At 43.3% G+C, this 19,324-nt stretch overlaps 1 protein-coding gene across 15 annotated transcripts in view; it reads left to right on the top strand.

The window, feature by feature from the left end:
* dmd (dystrophin) overlaps positions 1 to 19,324 on the top strand; it is a 3,042,490-nt gene that overhangs the window by 2,772,387 nt on the left and 250,779 nt on the right. For 11 of the 15 annotated variants that reach the window (XM_072513983.1, XM_072513987.1, XM_072513978.1 and 8 more), the window contains 3 exons: positions 7,092 to 7,170; positions 13,497 to 13,557; positions 16,744 to 16,782. In XM_072513983.1, coding sequence (XP_072370084.1) covers positions 7,092 to 7,170; positions 13,497 to 13,557; positions 16,744 to 16,782 — 179 coding nt within the window. The remainder of the gene's footprint in view (positions 1 to 7,091; positions 7,171 to 13,496; positions 13,558 to 16,743; positions 16,783 to 19,324) is intronic. The other 4 variants (XM_072513980.1, XM_072513991.1, XM_072513990.1 and 1 more) reach the window with 2 other exon arrangements.

Below are 19,324 nucleotides of genomic sequence, written 5' to 3'. Positions count from 1 at the left end.
TGTAGGTTACCAAAAAAAATCTTGATCAGAGCTGATGTTTATGGCAAAGATTCTCTGGTGATTGAAGTGGTCTGATCTTGGGCATTTCAATCCTTAAAAAGCACTGCATTTTGTTGCAATGATGTGATGTATAGTACTGTATTGGAATGATTACGGAGTAAGTTACAAGACAACTAAATCTTTGTAATCGTTGTTAATGTTTGTATTGTTCAAAAATGTGACCAGAATGGTGAGCGAATCAATACTAATTCCTATTTATTCCTAAAATTGCAATCTGGCTGCATTTTTGCAGTAGCTCAGTTGGTAGCACTCTCATGACTGACTCATAAGGTTGTGGGTTCGAGTTCCAATCGAGGATTTGAGCGCAAAAATCAAAACTGATACTCTATTGCAGTACTGGCGGACTGCTGCAGTGTTGAGTTGTCATAACTCAGGTGAACATAAATGATCCCATGACTAGTTAAAAAAAACAAGGAAGTTATCCCTGGTATCTTGACCAATATTTATCCCTCAATCAACAACACAAAAACAGATTATCTGGTCATTCTCATATTACTGTTTGTGGGAGCTTGCTGTGTGTAAATTGGTGCTATGTTTCCTATAGAGATCAGTTCAAAAGTGCTTAATTGGCTGTAAGGTTCTCTGGGACACCCGCACTATATAAATGCAAATCTTTCTTTGAAAATGATCTGAGTCCCTAAATTCCACATGGTTGTACATGTTTTGACCCAAAGTTTTTTTTAAAAATGTTATTCAAATTTTAACATTTAACACATACAACATCACCAAACAAAATAACCCACCAACTTCCCCAACATCCCAACCAACCTCATCCCCTCCCCATCCCACTAGCAGTTGATGGTAACCAGTTCCCTGAAATGCAGTATAAACAAGCTCCATCTTTTATGGAACCCCTCTTAAAACAAATTTCACCTTTTCTAAATGCAAGAACTCCTTTAAATTGCCCAGCCACACCGAGCCACAGGGTGGAGAAGCTAACCTACCCTCCAACAGAACCCGCCTATGAGGATCAACGAGTTGATCGCTAAAACATCTGCCCCCGCTCCCTTCTGCAACTCCAGAAAGTCTAACACCCCGAATATGGTCCTCAGGGGACTGGACTCTAGATCCATATGCAGGATCGCCAACATGGTGCTGAAGAACGACCTCCAAAATTTCTCCAATTTCAGGCAGGACCTGAATATGTGTACATGATTGGCTGGGCCCCTCCCACACCGCTCACAAATATCCTCTGCCCCCTCAAACAGCCAGCTCTCCTCGGGTTCGCCAGGTGTGCACTGTGTAAAACCTTTAGCTGTATCAACCCCAGCCTCGCACAGGAAGTTGAGGCATTCACGCTTCGCAGCACCTCACACCATAACCCCTCCTCCAGCGCCATCCCTAGCATCTCCTTCCACTTAGCCTTCACCCCCTCCAGAGACGTCTTATCCTCCTCCCAAATCCTCCCATAGATCGCTGAAATGATCCCCTCCCTCCAACTCTATCCCTTCCAGCAAGCAGGAGGGTGGTCCCACCTGAAAGGTTAGAAAAGTTTTGATCCAAAGTTAACAAGATGACAGCCCTATCTACAGTTTGAATGTGATCCGGGGCCTGTGTTAAACTGTTTCTGAGAGATTTTTAGCCAGCCCTGGTGGGTTGCTGTAATGAGCACATAATTCATTTAAATATTAATATGAGCATCCTGAAACTGAAATAGGACATTTTGCTAAATTCATGTGGGGAAATGTGTGATTTCCTGGCCTGAACCTCAGCCATGAAGTCACTACTTTAACAGTTGGAAAGCATACTACAACCGTGATATTTACAGGGATACTCATTTCCATGAAAGTAAGTCTATGTTTAGACTTGATGTGTGTTATGCTGATTTTGGGGCTATGACATCAAGGGCAACAACAACAGACATCTGCTAAAAAAGAATAAAGGAGGGAAGGGTAGAGGAGGCTTTACACTGTGAGGGACTACAGGAACCTGGAGCTGGATTCTCCCAAAATGGGGCTATGTCCACACGCTGGCATAAAAACGCTGGCATTGCACTCCCGAGTTTCTTGAAACAAATACAAGCTTTCAGGGGGCTAGCTAGCAGGGACCCGGAGTGCTTCACGCAGCTTTGGCTGCGGATATGGGCCCTCGCACTTCCAGTTTTGAGTCTGCGCATGCGCATGGCTGCGGCCTCCAGCGGCCGCGCCGAGCGCCATGGCAGACCCGGACCGCGGAGGCATCTTGAAGATGTAGGCCCCCACCGATCGGCCGCGCGCCCGAGGATCTGTCCGGCCTGATCTCTCCCCTAGCCGCCCATAAGGATCCCCCTGTGCCCGATCCCCCTGCTCCCCACCAGGGCGTCCGTGGACTGAGTCCGCAACCGCCACGCGAGAGTCCCGACCAGCCATAGCATGTTAGTTCCACACCGTCGGGAACTCGGCCAGTTGGGAGCAGAGGATCGTTGGGCAGGCCTCTGACAATGGCCCCCCAGCCGCACGGAGTACTACCATTTTCGGGATCCGGACAATCGCCGGACCGGCGGCGGGCCTGATTTCGGCAGCAAATTGGATTCTCCGCCCCCGTGCCAAACGCGATTTTGGCGCGTGGCTGCGGAGAATCCAGCTCTACTGATTTCCTACCTCCACTGCATTAGGTGGCTTAATTCTCCAGGGAGAGGTGAATAACATTGGTCACTTACTCAATCAAGATTTTAAAACATTTTCATTCATGGGATTTGGCCATTGCAACAAGGCCAACATTTACTTCCCATCCTGAATTGCCCTTGATAAATTAGTGGTGAGCCACCTTCCTGAACCACTGCAGTCCTGCAAGTGAGGGAGGGAGTTCCAGGATTTTGATATTCCTATATTCTTGCTGCCCTTGTTTCTCGAGGTGGTAGCAGGTCATAAGATTGGAAGTAGATGTTGAAGGAACCTAGGCGAGTTGCTAGAGTGCATATTATAAATAGTACACACTGATGCTACTGCGTGTCCTGGAAGGAATGGATATTGAAAGTGGTAAATGGGTTGCTTTGTCCTGTATGCTGTTGGGTTTCTCAAGTGTTATTTGAGCTGCAATCATCCAGGCAAGTGGAGAGTGTTACAGACAGATGTTAGGATGTTTCCGCCTTTCCTTTTCCACCTTTTGACTGACCACAACAAAATGTGTTTTAAAGTAGAAGTGCTTAAACCTCTCAACTCTCAATAACAGACACAAAGGTAGGTTTTCTCTTAAGTTCAGAAAGGTAGAATAAATGTTTATTTCTAAACAACCACGTGTATTTGCAACAGCACCCACTCACACATGCATACAAGAAAAGGTGATTACAAAATAGGTAGCATGCACTTAGGTTTTTAAAGCATCCAAAAAGTCACTATTACACTTTTGAAGGTGAAGGCTAGAAGTTTCTGGCCATGAATTTGGAGTGGCTTATTCCTTGCAGCAGCAAGTTTCTAGTTTAGCTCCATTTGAGGTGGAGTTGAAACCCTTTTGTAAAGATCTGGCTTGCTTGTTCAGATTGGTAGGTATAGAATCCCTACAGAGCAGGAGGCCATTTGGCCCATCGAATCTGCACCGCCCTCTGAAAGAGCATCCACCCAGGCCAATCACCCATCCTATCCTCGTAACTCCACCTAACCTTTATGTGGTATTATCATAACTATCAGCATTACAAGGGTTAATGTAGTATCATGAATAGCCACTAGAGGGAGCTGCAGATACTACTACATAAAGTAGTGATGCTGGAACTTCGGGGAGGAGTGTACGCAGGAGACAGCTAGTGAAGGTCATAAAAGCAGTTAGTGTGAGAAGGTTAGATTATAGTTATACCAGTAGTGAGATGAGCAGTAGATGAGTGTAGTTAGATGTTATTGGTCAATTCTATATTCTAAAAGGACGAAGTGTCAAAACCCAGTTTAGTAGTGTAAATAAAATCATAGCTTTGTTTAAGTAAAAGTTTTACTGTGGTCTTTGTGGAACACTACGCCAACCATCCTAAACAAGCAACACAAATAACACCGCACTTTAGACACCAAGGACAATTTAGCATGGCCAATCCACCTAACCTGTACATCTTTGGACTGTGGGTGGAAACCAGAGCACCCGGACAAAACCCACGCAGACACGGGGAGAATGTGCAAACTCTACACACAGTCGTCCAAAGTCGGAATTGAACCTGGGCCCTTGGCACTTTGGTGAGACAGTAGTGCGAGCCACTATTCATTCTGTTAAATGGCTGTCCCCACCCTCTCTGCTTGTTGCTGGATTCTAGGCAGGGTTCTACTTTTGCAGAGCAGAATTTCATCCCTGTATGTTCTCCTTGTTTGCCAGACTACTGATAATGAGGCTTCTCTGTAAAAATGTCTTAAGAAGTATTTCTAATCATAGCTGGTTTCTATCAGGTGACCATAGTATCAATTTTCCAATTGACCATACAAATTGCCCCTGACGATATGAGCATCAACACACAATTAGGTTTGAATCTTGGCTATTTGCATCTCCTTGTGATATAATGGTTTTTCCTCAAACCATTCTGTGGACATTCATTTTGCAATCACTGAGTCTTTGGGGTCATTATGCAATAGTTCCTGTAGTTATATGGACAATTGCACTGTTAAATCAACAGGACATATTGCATTTTTAGTGTTCTCAGGGGAATGTTTCAAAACATCATTTACATTTTAATATTCTGACCAGACAAGCATGCTAACTCCCAGCCTTGGGATATTTGCAGAAACAAAGGGGAAAAAAAGTCACCTAACCATTTTCCATTCTGCTTTTAAAAAGTTTTGTCCATTTTTCGATAAAGCCATGGGTATAACTGCATAGATATGTCAAGAATATTCCATTACATTCCTGATTTGTGCCTTGTTAATGGTGGACAGGCTTTGAGGAGCTAGGAGGTGAGTTACTTATCACAGGATCCCTAGCCTCTCATCTACTTTTGTAACCACAGTACTTAAATGGCTGGTCCAGTTCAGATTCTGGTTATTGGCGACACCCAAAGTGTAGATGGTGAGGGATTCAATGATGGCAATGTCACTGAGTGTCAAGAGGAAATGGTAATTTCTCTCATGTTGTGGAGATGGTCATAGCCTGGGACTTGCGTGGTACAAATGTTACCTGCCACTTATCAGGCCAACCCTGAGAGTTGTTCATGTCTCACCACGCGCAGGCATTGACAGTTTCAGTAGCTGCAGAGTTATGAATGGGACTGAATGCTGCAATCAACAGGGAAATCCCCATGTCTGACCCGGTGAAGGGTAGGCCCATGATAAAGTTCATAGCTGGAGATGGTTTGCAACCCAGCATTAGGATAAACACAGCACTGTATATAATTTTGAAGGTCACTGGGTCCTGGACTCTTATGCCTTGGGCTACTTCCAATGTCCAATGAGTGATGTCAGTAACATGTCACAGTTTGCTTTGAACACTGTAATTGAGCAGGTCAGATACAGGTCGTTCTTACTACCAAACATTATTCATTTTTCCAATGGATGCTGCAATGCAGGAGGAGAGTGAAGTGAAACTTATAAAACATATTCATTTTGCTGAGATGCAAGGGGTCATTCACTGCACATACATTCGCCCTGCATGCTCCCAGACAAGACCAAGCCCTCAACTACACCGGGAAGGCATTTCATTCCTTAGATGTGCAACTCTTGTGGGACCATAAATATTGAGTTATTCGAGTCTGTACCCCACATCCTGACATTATTTATCATGCCTTCAACCTATGCCAGCCCTCAATAACCCAGATCATTCATTCAGTCTGTCCGATGTCAGACTTGCTGTTTGGGGACCAGATATCCACTGAACACCTTGACTCATGACTCCTCTCAGGAAACTAGGCACAGACTCACAGCATGCATTCAATGAGTCACTCCAGATCCAGGGCTGTCATAGATAAGACTACCAAGCTCTTCAAGCAAAGGTTCCAGTGTTGTGGAATTTTTGAACTTTATCTATAGCATCATGCTTCTGCTGTTTAGCATAATAATAACAATAATCTTTATTAGTGTCACATGTAGACTTACTTTACACTGCAATGAAGTTACTGTGAAAATCCCCTAGTCGCCACACTCCAGCACCTGCTCAGGTACATTGAGGGAGAATTCAGAATGTCCAATTTACCTAACAAGCACATCTTTCAGGACTTGTGGGAGGAAACCGGAGCACCTGGAGGAAACTCAAGCAGACACGGGGAGAACGTGCAGACTCTGCACAGACAGTGACCCAAGTCAGGAATTGAATCTGGGTCCCTGGCGCTGTGAAGCCACAGTGCTAACCACTGTGCTACCATGACGCCTATATGTAGCCATGCCTTATCATGCTGTATATAGCTTTATCAGGTTGGCACTTGATTTTGAGGTATGCCTTGTGCCACAAATGGCACACTCTTCGACTCGCTTGATTGAACCAGAGTTGATCATCCACTTGATGATAATAGGGGATTGAGGGATATGCCGTGCATGATAGTGGTGGACTAGAATCCTGCTGCTGATGGCCCACATTGCCCATAGTTGGAGGAAATGGAGAAATTGGTTGAGGGCATTGGGCAAGTACTCTCCTGAGACTGAGATTAAGGCATGTTACTGCGACAGTGTGGGATGTGTTGTACTTAACTGTGTAACAAAAAGAAAAGAAAAAGTGTTCTATTTCCCTTCACACACATTCCTATTCTTGAAGAGCCAGACTTACCACAAACATTTAAATTGGCCTTTTAGCTAAGGGGTTGTAAGCAGGCAGTAAGTCCTCATGCTGGTTACTGCTAAAAATGTATTTATATTCTTTTGTATTATAATATAATAAAACTGGAAGGGGAAGGGAAGAAAAATCCCAGTAGAGTTAAATCAGAAATTAGTTACATTCCCAGCAATCTTTTTTTTAATTACTCGTCATGGAGTTTGTCGAGGTTTTTAGTCTAAAGGGAGTAAAATTAGATGAAAAATTATGGGTCATAGGAAATTAAGATTGATATACCAGGATCCTTAAAAAGCTAGTTAATGCAGAACTGCTATAACAATTGATAAAGGTGGTGGTTGGCTACATCCTTTCAACCATGTTAATAATTCCTTTTTTCTTTTCTTCAGGTATCCATAGATGAACGCTTGAAGCAACTGCACGAGGCCCATAGGGATTTTGGCCCCACATCCCAACACTTCCTGTCCAGTAAGTAATGCAGGTTCTACAATCACATTCTGAAAGTTCTTTCTATGTATAAAGCAATCTATTATTTTTTAGAATTTTTCTATTAACACGTCTATTCAAATATAATGTAGCCTGGGGTGTAAAGTCATAAAAGATCATTTAATGTGGTATATTTTCCAATCACTTTACTAAAGAAAACCTTTAATTTTATTTGAGCTAGTATTTCAACTTATTGGAACATAAGTCATGTGCTTAGGACTGCTACCTTTTGGCAAACCCCAAACCTGATTTGGGGGGGGGGGGGGGGCAAGGTGGGACCAAATTGTAGTTGGGATTGCGGCTTGAAATTCATGATTTATTTTTCTCATTATTTTTCACACCATAGTCCAGAATTTCCTCAGCTTGCCACCAATGTAACCTCTATTTTACTTTTGCAATGCATGGGCAATTTGTTTAAGTGCACAAGCAATTCATTTTTTTTCAGGAAGTCACACAGAAGAGATAATTTAAAGGGGCCTTTGTGGGAACGTTTGGATTGCTGCATGAATATGCAGCTTAGAGAGAACATTGCGAATGACCTATATTTTGGAGTGGACATTACAGGAGAACAGGACAGGGATTACATCTGTGTCCAATTTTTTTGTTGTACATTGAGAATTCTCCTGAGAATGGGAAGCTTTCTGAAGGTTCTGAGAACAGGAAATTGCACTGACATTGCCATACCTGCTCCCAAAGTCAATACTATCAAATACGTCAACAAGTAGTGGTGCAACCTCTCAACATGCAGCTGGCAAGTAAAAAAGAAAGAAATTACATTTATATAGTCCTCAGGACATTCCAAATCAGCAACTGAAATTTGAACTGGAGTCATGGTTGTTAAGCAGGTAAATTAAGTAACTAGGGGTTATCACTGACCAGAAATTGGGCAGGACCATTTGCCTTTTGTGCTTATCCAGCTTCCCTTGAATCCATCTCCAGGGGCTGGTTTAGCACAGTGGGCTAAACAGCTGGCTTGTAATTCAGAACAAGGCCAGCAGTGCGGGTTCAATTCCCGTACCGGCCTCCCCGAACAGGCGCCGGAATGTGACGACTAGGGTTTTTTCACAGGAACTTAATTGAAGCCTACTTGTGACAATAAGCGATTATTATTATTATAAATACTGTGCCTATAAGAGCAGGTCAGAGGTTGCTGCCCTCTTGACTCCCCAAAGCTTGTCGCTCATCTCCAAGTCAGGAATGTGATCAAATACTTGCCACTTGCTTGGTTGAGTGCAGCTCAAACAACACTCAAAAAGCCGTGACAGCATTCAGGTCAAAGCAACTTGCTTGATTGGAGCCCCATCTACTCCCTTAAACATGGATGCGAGTGACCCTCCAGCACCGACGCACAGCAGCAACAGTGTGTACCATCTACAAGATGCAGTGCAGTGCAGCAACTCACCAAGGCTCCTTCGATAGCGCCTTCCAAACCTGTGGCTTCTACCACCTGTAAGGACAAATCAGCAGATACATCGGAACACTATCACTTGCAAGTACCCCACCAAAACACATATTCATTTTTAAAAAAAATGTTTTTTATTGTCACATGTAGGCTTACATTAACACTATAATGAAGTTACTGTGAAAAGCCGCTGGTCACCATATTCCGGCACCTGTTCGGGTACACAGAGGGGGAATTCAGAATGTCCAATTCACCGAACAGCACATCTTTCATGACTTGTGGGAGGAAACCGGAGCACCCGGAGGAAACCCACGCAGACACAGGGAGAACGTGCAGACTCCGCACGGACTGTGACCCAAGCCGGGAATCGAACCTGGGACCCTGCCGCTGTGAAGCAACAGTGCTACCCACTATGTTACCGTGCATCCTGAGTTGGAACTATATCATTGCTTCTTCACTATTGCTGGATTAAAATCCTGGAACTCCCTCCCAAATAGCACTGTGTACCTACACCACATGGACTGCAGCAATTCACGAAGGTTTCTCACCACCACCTTCTCAAGGACAATTATGGCTGGGCAATAAATGCTGGACTAGCCACATCTCGTGGAAGAATACATTTTTAAAAACTAGATTTCAGACAATAAGATTCCTTAAACAGCAATCAGTTGGCTAACTAGATAACTTTTTTAGTGGGGTGATGTTGGTTAAGAAACAAATGTGTGCTACATCAGGATAATTTCCTGGCATTTCTTTGAATGGTGTTTTGATCTTTTATGTGCACCTGTGTATACTGGGTCCACTGACAATGTAGCACTCCCTCGGTCCTGCAGAAAGGTATAATTTTAAAATAAGTGTTTAAATCCTGGTATAGGACTCGCACTCATGATCGACTGAGTCAGGGAAGAGTGCTATACCATTAAACCAAGCACCGCATCCATATAAGTGGATATTCAGGTCCCTGACAGCTGCCAGAATTCATTCATTTTAAGGCATCGAACATGCTATCCTTCTATGAGAGAATTTCTGGGTGGGTTCTTGGAGATCATGGCCATATTCTACGGCAAAAGCTGTGTGCCAAATATATGAGCTGAACATCAGTAAAATGAAATCTGTGCCGCTAACAGAGTCATAAAGATAAAACCTTAGCTTGTTGAGGGCAAAACCCATAAGCCTTGATGAGCTTGGAATACTCTGCAGTATATGGGTCAACTATATTCAACTGCTGCATCAATGGTCTTCGCTACATCATAATGTCAGGTATGGGATTGTTCCCTGACGATTTTGTAGCATTCAGCTCCATTTGCTGCTGTTTGATAATGAAGCACCACATGGCAGACGATACCTCAAATCACACTCCCTCGATATCTCACAAAAACATTAGGCTAGATTGTGCGCTCAATCATGCAAATTTCTATGAGACCCTTATTTACCTGGTGCTTGGACACCACTGGTTGTCCAAAACATGCCTGCTAAAATTGCCCCAGGTATGGAGATCGGATGAGAAGGCCACTGTCAGGATTCTAAATCCTCCTAATTGTGCCATGCATGATATCAGCCTGTACTAGCATCATTGCATTTAAATGTATGGAAAGCACTTTGGATCATCCTGAGGTTGTGAAAGGCACAATACAAATGCAAGTCTTTCACGTCTTTTCACCATGAACTACTATTTCCCGGTCATCAGTAAGCTAAACAGCGCATGACTGTACAGACCATCGGAGAGATTTGCACTTACTAGACTTAAGGTATCTTTGCTAACTATTTGAGAACTGTGTCTTAGATGAACATGTACAGTTTGATTTGAACAGCTGTGGCATCAGTCCTGCTGTATGATGGAGAGCACCTCCTTCAGTAGGACTGTATTATACTAGGCGGCAGTCTGGTTCTGGTATTGTATGGCAGATTTTCTGATTGGAATTTATAATAAAGTTTATAAATGTTCTTATGGACTGACCATACGATTTTCCTTTTAAAAATTAAAATCATGTACATATGGGAACTTCATTAACTCTGCATTATTTATACCAGTAAACAAAACGGAAGCAAGTTTGTGAATATTCATGGTGCACTATAATGATGCCAATAGATCATTCACTGGACCCCTTTCCTTCCTGTAAAGGTTGCTCTGGCAGCTTCATGAACATTGTCTGCTGGTGCCATTGTACAATTTATTGATATTCTTGTGGCCTCCTTTCTCATTGGAATAGTACAAGCATTTTCAAAATTACTTTTCCATCTATTTACAGTAGAAATAGTGAGGTTCACAAGTTGGGGAACACTTTTGCAACTATATCGATAACTAACTCGATAATTTCAGCGCCAATTTTGAGAGAGTGGCTGAATAAATGTCTCTCAATAACTCTCTACCCTGTTTAAACTTACACTGGTACTCTTCCTTACCAGCTCCAGGTAGATCTGGAGCAAAAATTCCAGTTAAAAATGTTTTCCTTGTGACAGACTCCAGTACGCTTTGGCAATTTATTTTGGGCAGCATTAAAACTTCACAAAACCCAAATCCATGACTGCTAGTCTGATGAAATTAGGGTTAGAACTGGGATCTAAATGACCTTCACACTGAACCAAATGATACTTTTGCACAGTGAGCCACTGGGTCCACACTTGTACTCTTCACAATCTCAGGATGTCCCAAAGAGATTTACAGCAATTTTGAAATCACTGTTGTAATGTGAGGCACACAGCACAGACTGACAAATAGCAATGTGATATTGACCAGTTCATCAGTTTTAGATCTTGAGTAACAACCAGGAAATCTTTGAAATAGGGGTACTTTTACCTGAGAGGCCAGATTTGGGGAGGAATTCTCCCCCCCCACGCACGAGTCCTGCCACGTCGCCTGCACGTGATTCTCCCACGCCCCCCAAACCGGTGCGGCGAGAATCACGGCTGGCCGCTGGGCGAATCGCCGCTTGCCGTTGATAACGGGCGAGCGGCGATTCTCCAGCCAGGATGGGCCGAGCGGCCAGCCCAACACGACAGGTTCCCGCCAGTGCCGTCCACACCTGGTCGCTGCCAGCGGGAACAGTGTGGGAATGCTGGGGGGGTGGGGTTCCTGCACCGGGGGGGGGGCCTCAAAAGGGGTCTGGCCCGCGATCGGTGCCCACCGATCGGTGGGCCAGCCTCTCTGAAGGAGGACCTCCTTTCCTCCGCCGCCCCATAAGATCCATTCGACATCTTGCGGGGCAGCCGCGGAGAGGACAGCAACCGCGCATGCGCGGATGATGTCATTTACGCCGGGCTGGTCGTGTCATTTATGCGGCGCCACTTTTACGCGGTGCCAAGGCCCGGCGCGCTTAAATGACGCAGCGCCGCTCCTAGCCCCCTGGGGACGGGAGAATAGGGGGCTGGGAGCGGCCTCTGACACCGGAGTGAAACACTCCGGTTTTCACTCCGGCGTCGGAACTTAGTCTCCCGATGGGAGAATTGCACCCATGGTCTCCGTTCAAGATTTCATTTGAAACTTGGCACCCTGACATTTCAACACTCCCTCAGTGATCAAGTCTCTGGAGTGGAACTCAAACCCACACTTCCTGGCTCAGAGGTGAGTATAATACCACTGAGCCATACTTGACAATTATTTGCAGAGCAGGGATGTTCAAAAGATGACCTGTGTAAAAGTATAATTTGGTCCAGTGTGAAGGTCATTTAGGTCCCAGTTCTAACCCTAATTTCATCAGACGAGCAGTCATGGATTTGGGTTTTTTGAAGTTTTGAAGGATTTGACATAACACTTGAATATTTATTCTCTAATCTCACTACACTTTGTGTCAGAATAGGGCCCGAGCAAAACAAGAGCATTACACTGTGTGCGGAATTCTCCCAAACTCTCCGGAGATGTGTTCGATGGTGGGAGACCCAGAAATCAATTCCATGCCGCCATGAATTTACAATGGGATTTTCTGCTGGTGCCTGCCTGGCGGGTTGGAAATTCCCCCAGAGGCCAGCGTGAACCTCATTTGCATCCAGTTAATAGGCTGCAGATGAAGGCCCAACCATGGAACATCACAGCAGTGGGTCGGGGGAGCATCTGCAGGTGGACATTCCAAATTCGGTGTCTGGAAGGGACACCTTCTTCCAGCATCAGAATGTTCCAGAAGATCCATCTTCATTCTCAGGATGTCCATCTTCTGATCTCAGAGAGGTCCTGGGAATCTTTCTTCATTTTCAGGTGGAAACAAGGTCCCACCTGGCTTCAGGTCCACCTTCTTCTTCAATAGTGGGTCAGTGATGTTGAACACATTTTCGATATGACACCCGGACACAACGGAAGACTACACACCATCCAGGCCTGCCCCACCATAGAATATGGCATGAAACACCCGGGTGCATAATTAATGAGGTTTGGGCCGGATGATTGGATATGGTTTCCAGCTAGCTGCTGCAGCAGGAAACACTTTCCTGACCACAGCATTTAGTCTCAAAATGGGAAAATTCTGTCCTGTATTTGCTTTTCAATGGTTTCATTCAGCGTATTTTACAAAGTTCATTTTTGGATGTTTTGCATCATACTGATATTCTAGTTATAATCATCGCAGTGCATAAGGCAACATTTCTAGATAATCTGATTTATTAAATATGTTTTTACTGTTTGTTTTTTGGTATGAGATGGAACGATGGCATTAAAAACAATCCACAATGTAGTTATCGATTCTTCTGGTTTGTAACCCATGTGCTGCACCATTATTTTTGCGGTTGAAAGGGTTCAATTTCAAACAAGTTATAGAAAAAATTCTCAGTCCGCTAAATTAATCCTTCCCTTCTTCATGGGCAGCTGAGCAAATAGAGGGAGATCTGCTGAGCTGAGTGTAAAAATAGGCATTTTAATGATTAACTTTTTTTATTTACTCTGGGCATGACCTTTTTTCCTTTGGCTTCTTGTTTCCAGCTTCTGTCCAGGATCCTTGGGAGCGGGCAATATCTCCTAATAAAGTGCCCTACTACATCAAGTAAGTACTACTTTTAAAACTGCCCATATTCATCCACAAGGTGTAAAGTATTCTTGTTTAGCATAAAAACTGAAAGCTCTTAGAAATAGGGATAGCATTACAGGTGGGCTGAAAAATCATCTTGCACTAAGACCTGTGCCAGTGACGCAGGTTCCTAATTAGCAGTAATTGAACCAGCTGATTGCAGCCAAAAAGACTCATTTGTCCCAGGTCTTCTGTATTGGCTGGCTGCATTGAACCTTGACTGGCACAGGCATTGAGGAAACATAAAGGCAGCTATAAAAACTGGATTTAAGATCTTCCAAATGCCAATTTCATAAATTGTGACTTTACAAATTGACAGTGGAAGGAAATTCACATTATAAAGGAACACACCATTTTACCTAATAGATACCTTCCTGGAAACCACTGCTTAAATCAAAGCTGTTAATACTGCAACAGGTTTTCCCATTTTAATGTATGTAATATCAGAAGATTCATTCCGAACCCAAGAATTTTGACCTCAGTACAAAACATAAACTTGCAATAAAGAAAACACAAGGTAAATAATTCTTCTACATTCTCTGGCATGTGGTAAAGAACCAAATAGGACTTGTTTTGTTTTTCCTGATTGCCCTATAATAAAGCGACAAAATACATCCCCAAGAAATAGTCGCATATTTTTGCAAGGTCCATTTCCCTTATATTCACTCATCTGAACTTGTTTCATCCCTTAAAATAGTCAGGTTGTCTGCACAAATCTTCCTCTGGGTCACAGCCAAAACCTTAGCTGGCAACATTTCCCATGGTGCGGGGTGGGGGACGTAGAGACCAGAACCTAATCTGAAAGTTCGAGAAAATGGGGAAACAGCCCTTTTATTGATTCCCCTGGTAACTATAAAAAAAACATTTGTACATGGTTCCCAACTATCTCATAATTGGAGAAGGTAAAGCAGATAAATGGATATAAATTTTTTAACTTCATAGTAACAAAGTCACTACATTCGACACTACTTTAAATGGGGATTAGCTGTACAATTATACTGTTTTACTTCTGATCTGGGCAATTGAATCATTATCACCATTATACGGATAAATCAATATCCCTTGTCCCAGGGCCACACTTATAGACTCAATTGTTCATTTATACGGATTGATGCTGGGATAAGGGTATGGACATAGGATTTCCTAATTCTGAACAAAATGGCTGAAAGGATAAAGCAACATAATTGGTAGTGATGCACTGTATCTAAACAATCCGAGATTCGGTCACAACACTGCATCTAGACAGTGAGGGAATCAGACACACTCACGGCATCTAATTAGTCAGAGACTCAGACACACACTGTATCCAGCAACTAAATTCAGTCACAAATACTGCATCTAGCCAACCTGACACCCACTACATGTATGAAACCAGAGGCCCAGACATACACTTAATTTAAATAGCTAGCGACTCAGACATACATTACATCTCAACCACTGGAGACCCAGGCACACATTGTTGGAGGAATTTTCACTTGTGAGTCAGTAATGCAGAGTTGGGGCAATTCTCAACTCCGCAAACCTGACTTGGGAGAAAGTGCTACAGATGTTCAAATTTTGGTTCCAGCTGGGTGGAGGGTATACAGAAGCAGGCTATGAATGGCCCGCCTCAGTGCTCCAGGGCTTCTAAGAAATGTCAATAAGAAACAGCCTTCCATGACTCACCCCTCACCCCCCACATACTCTGTATATCCCAGCCATGTCAACCTCATGCTGCATCATGGTCTTTCATACACTCCATGCTAACCTATGCTCCACTACCCACCCCCATGGCCCGTTCTTTGTGTGATGTCAATTTAGTGCAAACTCGTCCCAACACATAACCCTTACTTCCTCCAAGCCAACTCAACCAGTATCCACCAAGGCTACATCTCCGGAGCCATGGTTAGATGAAGGAAAACAAAGTTCTTTTTTAAAAATTTAGAATAGCCAATCATTTTTTTCTAATTAAGGGGCAATTTAGCATGGCCAATCCACCTACCCTGCACATCTTTGGGTTGTGGGGGTGAAACCACACAGACACAGGGAGAATGTGCAAACTCCACATGGACAGTGACCCGGGGCCAGGATCGTACCCAGGTCCTCAGTGCCGTAGGCAGCAGTGCTAACCACTGTGCCATTGTGCCGCTCACTGCAAAACAAAGTTCTAAGTGTATGTTACATACTTGCTTTTGAAAAACACTCTTTCACAAAAGCCCATTCAATACACTTCAATTCCTTTAACTACTTAGTCCCCTATAAAAGCAAACATTTCATCCAAGTACTTAATCCCTCATTAAAAAAACAAGCATTTGTATTCATAGTCCCACATCAAAGTCTTTATAACCACTTGGAGTTGCTAATCAAGCTATGAACTGACAAGCACCCTCCTGTGATAATGATTGGTTGTGGAATCAGTCATGCAGCACAAAACATGTGATGCTATCTCTTGGGTTTATGTCAACAGTCAGAGTACATTTTTTAAAAAACTATAGACTTATTTATTTAAAGGGCAGAAGATTGAAATGCCTCAAAAGCATGACAGTTCCACAGAGCTAATCATTTTTTTACACCCATTCATGCCTACTCTTACCAATCCCAAAGGGCACTTTACCTTTCCCAAAGGGGACCTGAAGCTTTCCAAAATTGTATCCTACTTCTCAAAATGACTCCAAAAGCTTTACAACTTTTCCCTAAAAGTTCTAAAGCCCTTCAGTCATGTTTTCAACATCCTACGAAGGCAGCTGCACTTATCAAAGTGCAGTAGACTTTGTGAAAGACAGATGTGCAAAGTTCAACCCAAAGAAGAAGGATTCATTAAATGTCTTCCTTCAAGCTAAACATATAAAGCTTACATCTATTACACTGTATTAATTTGATGGGACACATTTTATTTCTATGATCTTGTATTTGACCAAGCACAATAAGTGAGAGTGTACTGATGCTTTATCTAGAGTGCCAGTAAGATAGCAGAAATAGGATATATCCATTCTGATTGTTTTTGTAAATTATGGAGGCACAAATGTTTAAAGGATACCCAACAGAGAGGACCTGGGAATTCAGGCTGCTCACATTAAGAGCTAATTAGGCTCATATATTTTCTTTAGCCTTTTCAGTGGGACTTATTTCCTAATAACAGCATACCATTCTTCTTCTAAGCAAGTGTTTTTTTTTTTATTACAGTGCAAAGACTGTGATCGGAAGTAAACTAAGGTCATCAGAGTGAGATATCTAACTGCTTATTGTCTAATAGATTTTGCTTGTAGTTTTTAGAAAGTTACCCTGCCATGCTTTGTAGCATTTTCATTTAAAAGCATGTGGTTTAGAATCAATTTGTCCCTGTGTGTTGGCTCTGGGATCAATTAATAATTATGGAAAGGTGACTTTCTGACAAGAATTTCTGATATGAGCATGCTTTTTGTTGACGAATTGAACCTTCCCTGACTTATGATTGACTGTACTTGCATACTTTAGTGCAAGATATGACTTTATCTTATAAATAGAGGCTGATATGATTCAGGGAGTGGTGGAGATAGTGATTTAATTGGGCTGCAATGCACAGAAACACAGTTCTGCCTCCTTCCTTATTGTGAGTACTTCTTGGGTTTTGTACTCGATGGTGACTTTTAAATTACATAATGTAGTGGCAAAGTCCCAATGTAAAGGTGTACCAATTTCATGATTATCTCTTCAGCAATTTCTTTTACTCTCTTAGAAACAACAACTTCTATTTATGTAAAAGTAAAACATCCAAAGCGCATGGATTAAGGAGCCCAGCACATGGTCAGTTATGAATGTGAACAATATGAACAAAGAACAAAGAACAAAGAAATGTACAGCACAGGAACAGGCCCTTCGGCCCTCCAAGCCCGTGCCGACCATACTGCCCGACTAAACTACAATCTTCTACACTTCCTGGGTCCGTATCCTTCTATTCCCATCCTATTCATATATTTGTCAAGATGCCCCTTAAATGTCCCTATCGTCCCTGCCTCCACTACCACCTCCGGTAGTGAGTTCCAGGCACCCACTACCCTCTGCGTAAAAAACTTGCCTCGTACATCTACTCTAAACTTTGCCCCTCTCACCTTAAACCTATGCCCCCTAGTAATTGACCCCTCTACCCTGGGGAAAAGCCTCTGACTATCCACTCTGTCTATGCCCCTCATAATTTTGTATACCTCTATCAGGTCGCCCCTCAACCTCCTTCGTTCCAGTGAGAACAAACCGAGTTTATTCAATCGCTCCTCATAGCTTATGCCCTCCATACCAGGCAACATTCTGGTAAATCTCTTCTGCACCCTCTCTAAAGCCTCCACATCCTTCTGGTAGTGTGGCGACCAGAATTGAACACTATACTCCAAGTGTGGCCTAACTAAGGTTCTATACAGCTGCAACATGACTTGCCAATTCTTATACTCAATGCCCCGGCCAATGAAGGCAAGCATGCCGTATGCCTTCTTGACTACCTTCTCCACCTGTGTAGCCCCTTTCAGTGATCTGTGGACCTGTACTCCTAGATCTCTTTGACTTTCAATACTCTTGAGGGTTCTACCATTCACTGTATATTCCCTACCTGCATTAGCCCTTCCAAAATGCATTACCTCACATTTGTCCAGGTTAAACTCCATCTGCCATCTCTCCGCCCAAGTCTCCAGACAATCTAAATCCTGCTGTATCCTCAGACAGTCCTCATCGCTATCCGCAATTCCACCAACCTTTGTGTCGTCTGCAAACTTACTAATCAGACCAGTTACATTTTCCTCCAAATCATTTATATATACTACAAAGAGCAAAGGTCCCAGCACTGATCCCTGTGGAACACCACTGGTCACAGCCCTCCAATTAGAAAAGCATCCCTCCATTGCTACCCTCTGCCTTCTATGGCCTAGCCAGTTCTGTATCCACCTTGCCAGTTCACCCCTGATCCCGTGTGACTTCACCTTTTGTACTAGTCTACCATGATTCAACTTCAGAGGGAGGCATCAGGAGGATTGGTATCTGTGTCTAGGGAATGTAGTGGAAGGCAAAGGTTTGGGTCATACCGTTGATTAATTGGAGTAAATTTTGTCTCATCCAGAACTGGATGACAAGGAAACATACAGCTTTGTAAATTGTGTTAGAATGCAGTAGCATGCCACTTTTGCAAGGTGGCATCATAGTGAAAGTATTGCTATTTAATGTTAAACATGTAGGAAAGCACACACGACCTGAACTCAATGTAATCCCCTTACGATCTCTGATGGGAAATAATGGGGATCAACTCACATGATGGCATGGCAGCAGACTGCAGTCAGAGTAGATGTAAGAGAATGCGAACAAATTTATGTGTAGCATTACTCTTCCGAGGGACAGTTAACAATTTCCTCGAGAATCTTCAGGCAAAGTATAATTATCTCATCAAAACTCAAAGTGACCTTCAAAATATGGAAATTACGTTTTAGTGCCATTTGCATTAAAATAGTTGAGCAAATGACACTCTAGTACCATATAACACAGGCTGGTGTGATGTCTCCTTGGCGGCAGGATCATTGATGTCACTGAGCAGGTGCAGAGCACTCTGATGGGGGAGGGCAAACAGCTAGCAGTCATGGCATCATAAAATCTCTACAGTGCAGAAGGAGGTCATTCGGCCCACCGAGTCTGGACCGACCCTTTGAAAGAGCACCCTTCCCAGAACTACTCCCCCGCCCCATCTCCTTAACCCCACCTAACCCTTTGACACTAAGGGGCTATTTAGCATGGCCAATCCACATAACCTGCA

The sequence above is a fragment of the Scyliorhinus torazame genome, chromosome 8 (genome assembly GCF_047496885.1).
Source record: "Scyliorhinus torazame isolate Kashiwa2021f chromosome 8, sScyTor2.1, whole genome shotgun sequence".
NCBI classification, from domain to species: Eukaryota; Metazoa; Chordata; class Chondrichthyes; order Carcharhiniformes; family Scyliorhinidae; genus Scyliorhinus; species Scyliorhinus torazame.
Note: the sequence above shows the minus strand (reverse complement) of the source record. Positions and strands in the feature narration are given on the sequence as shown.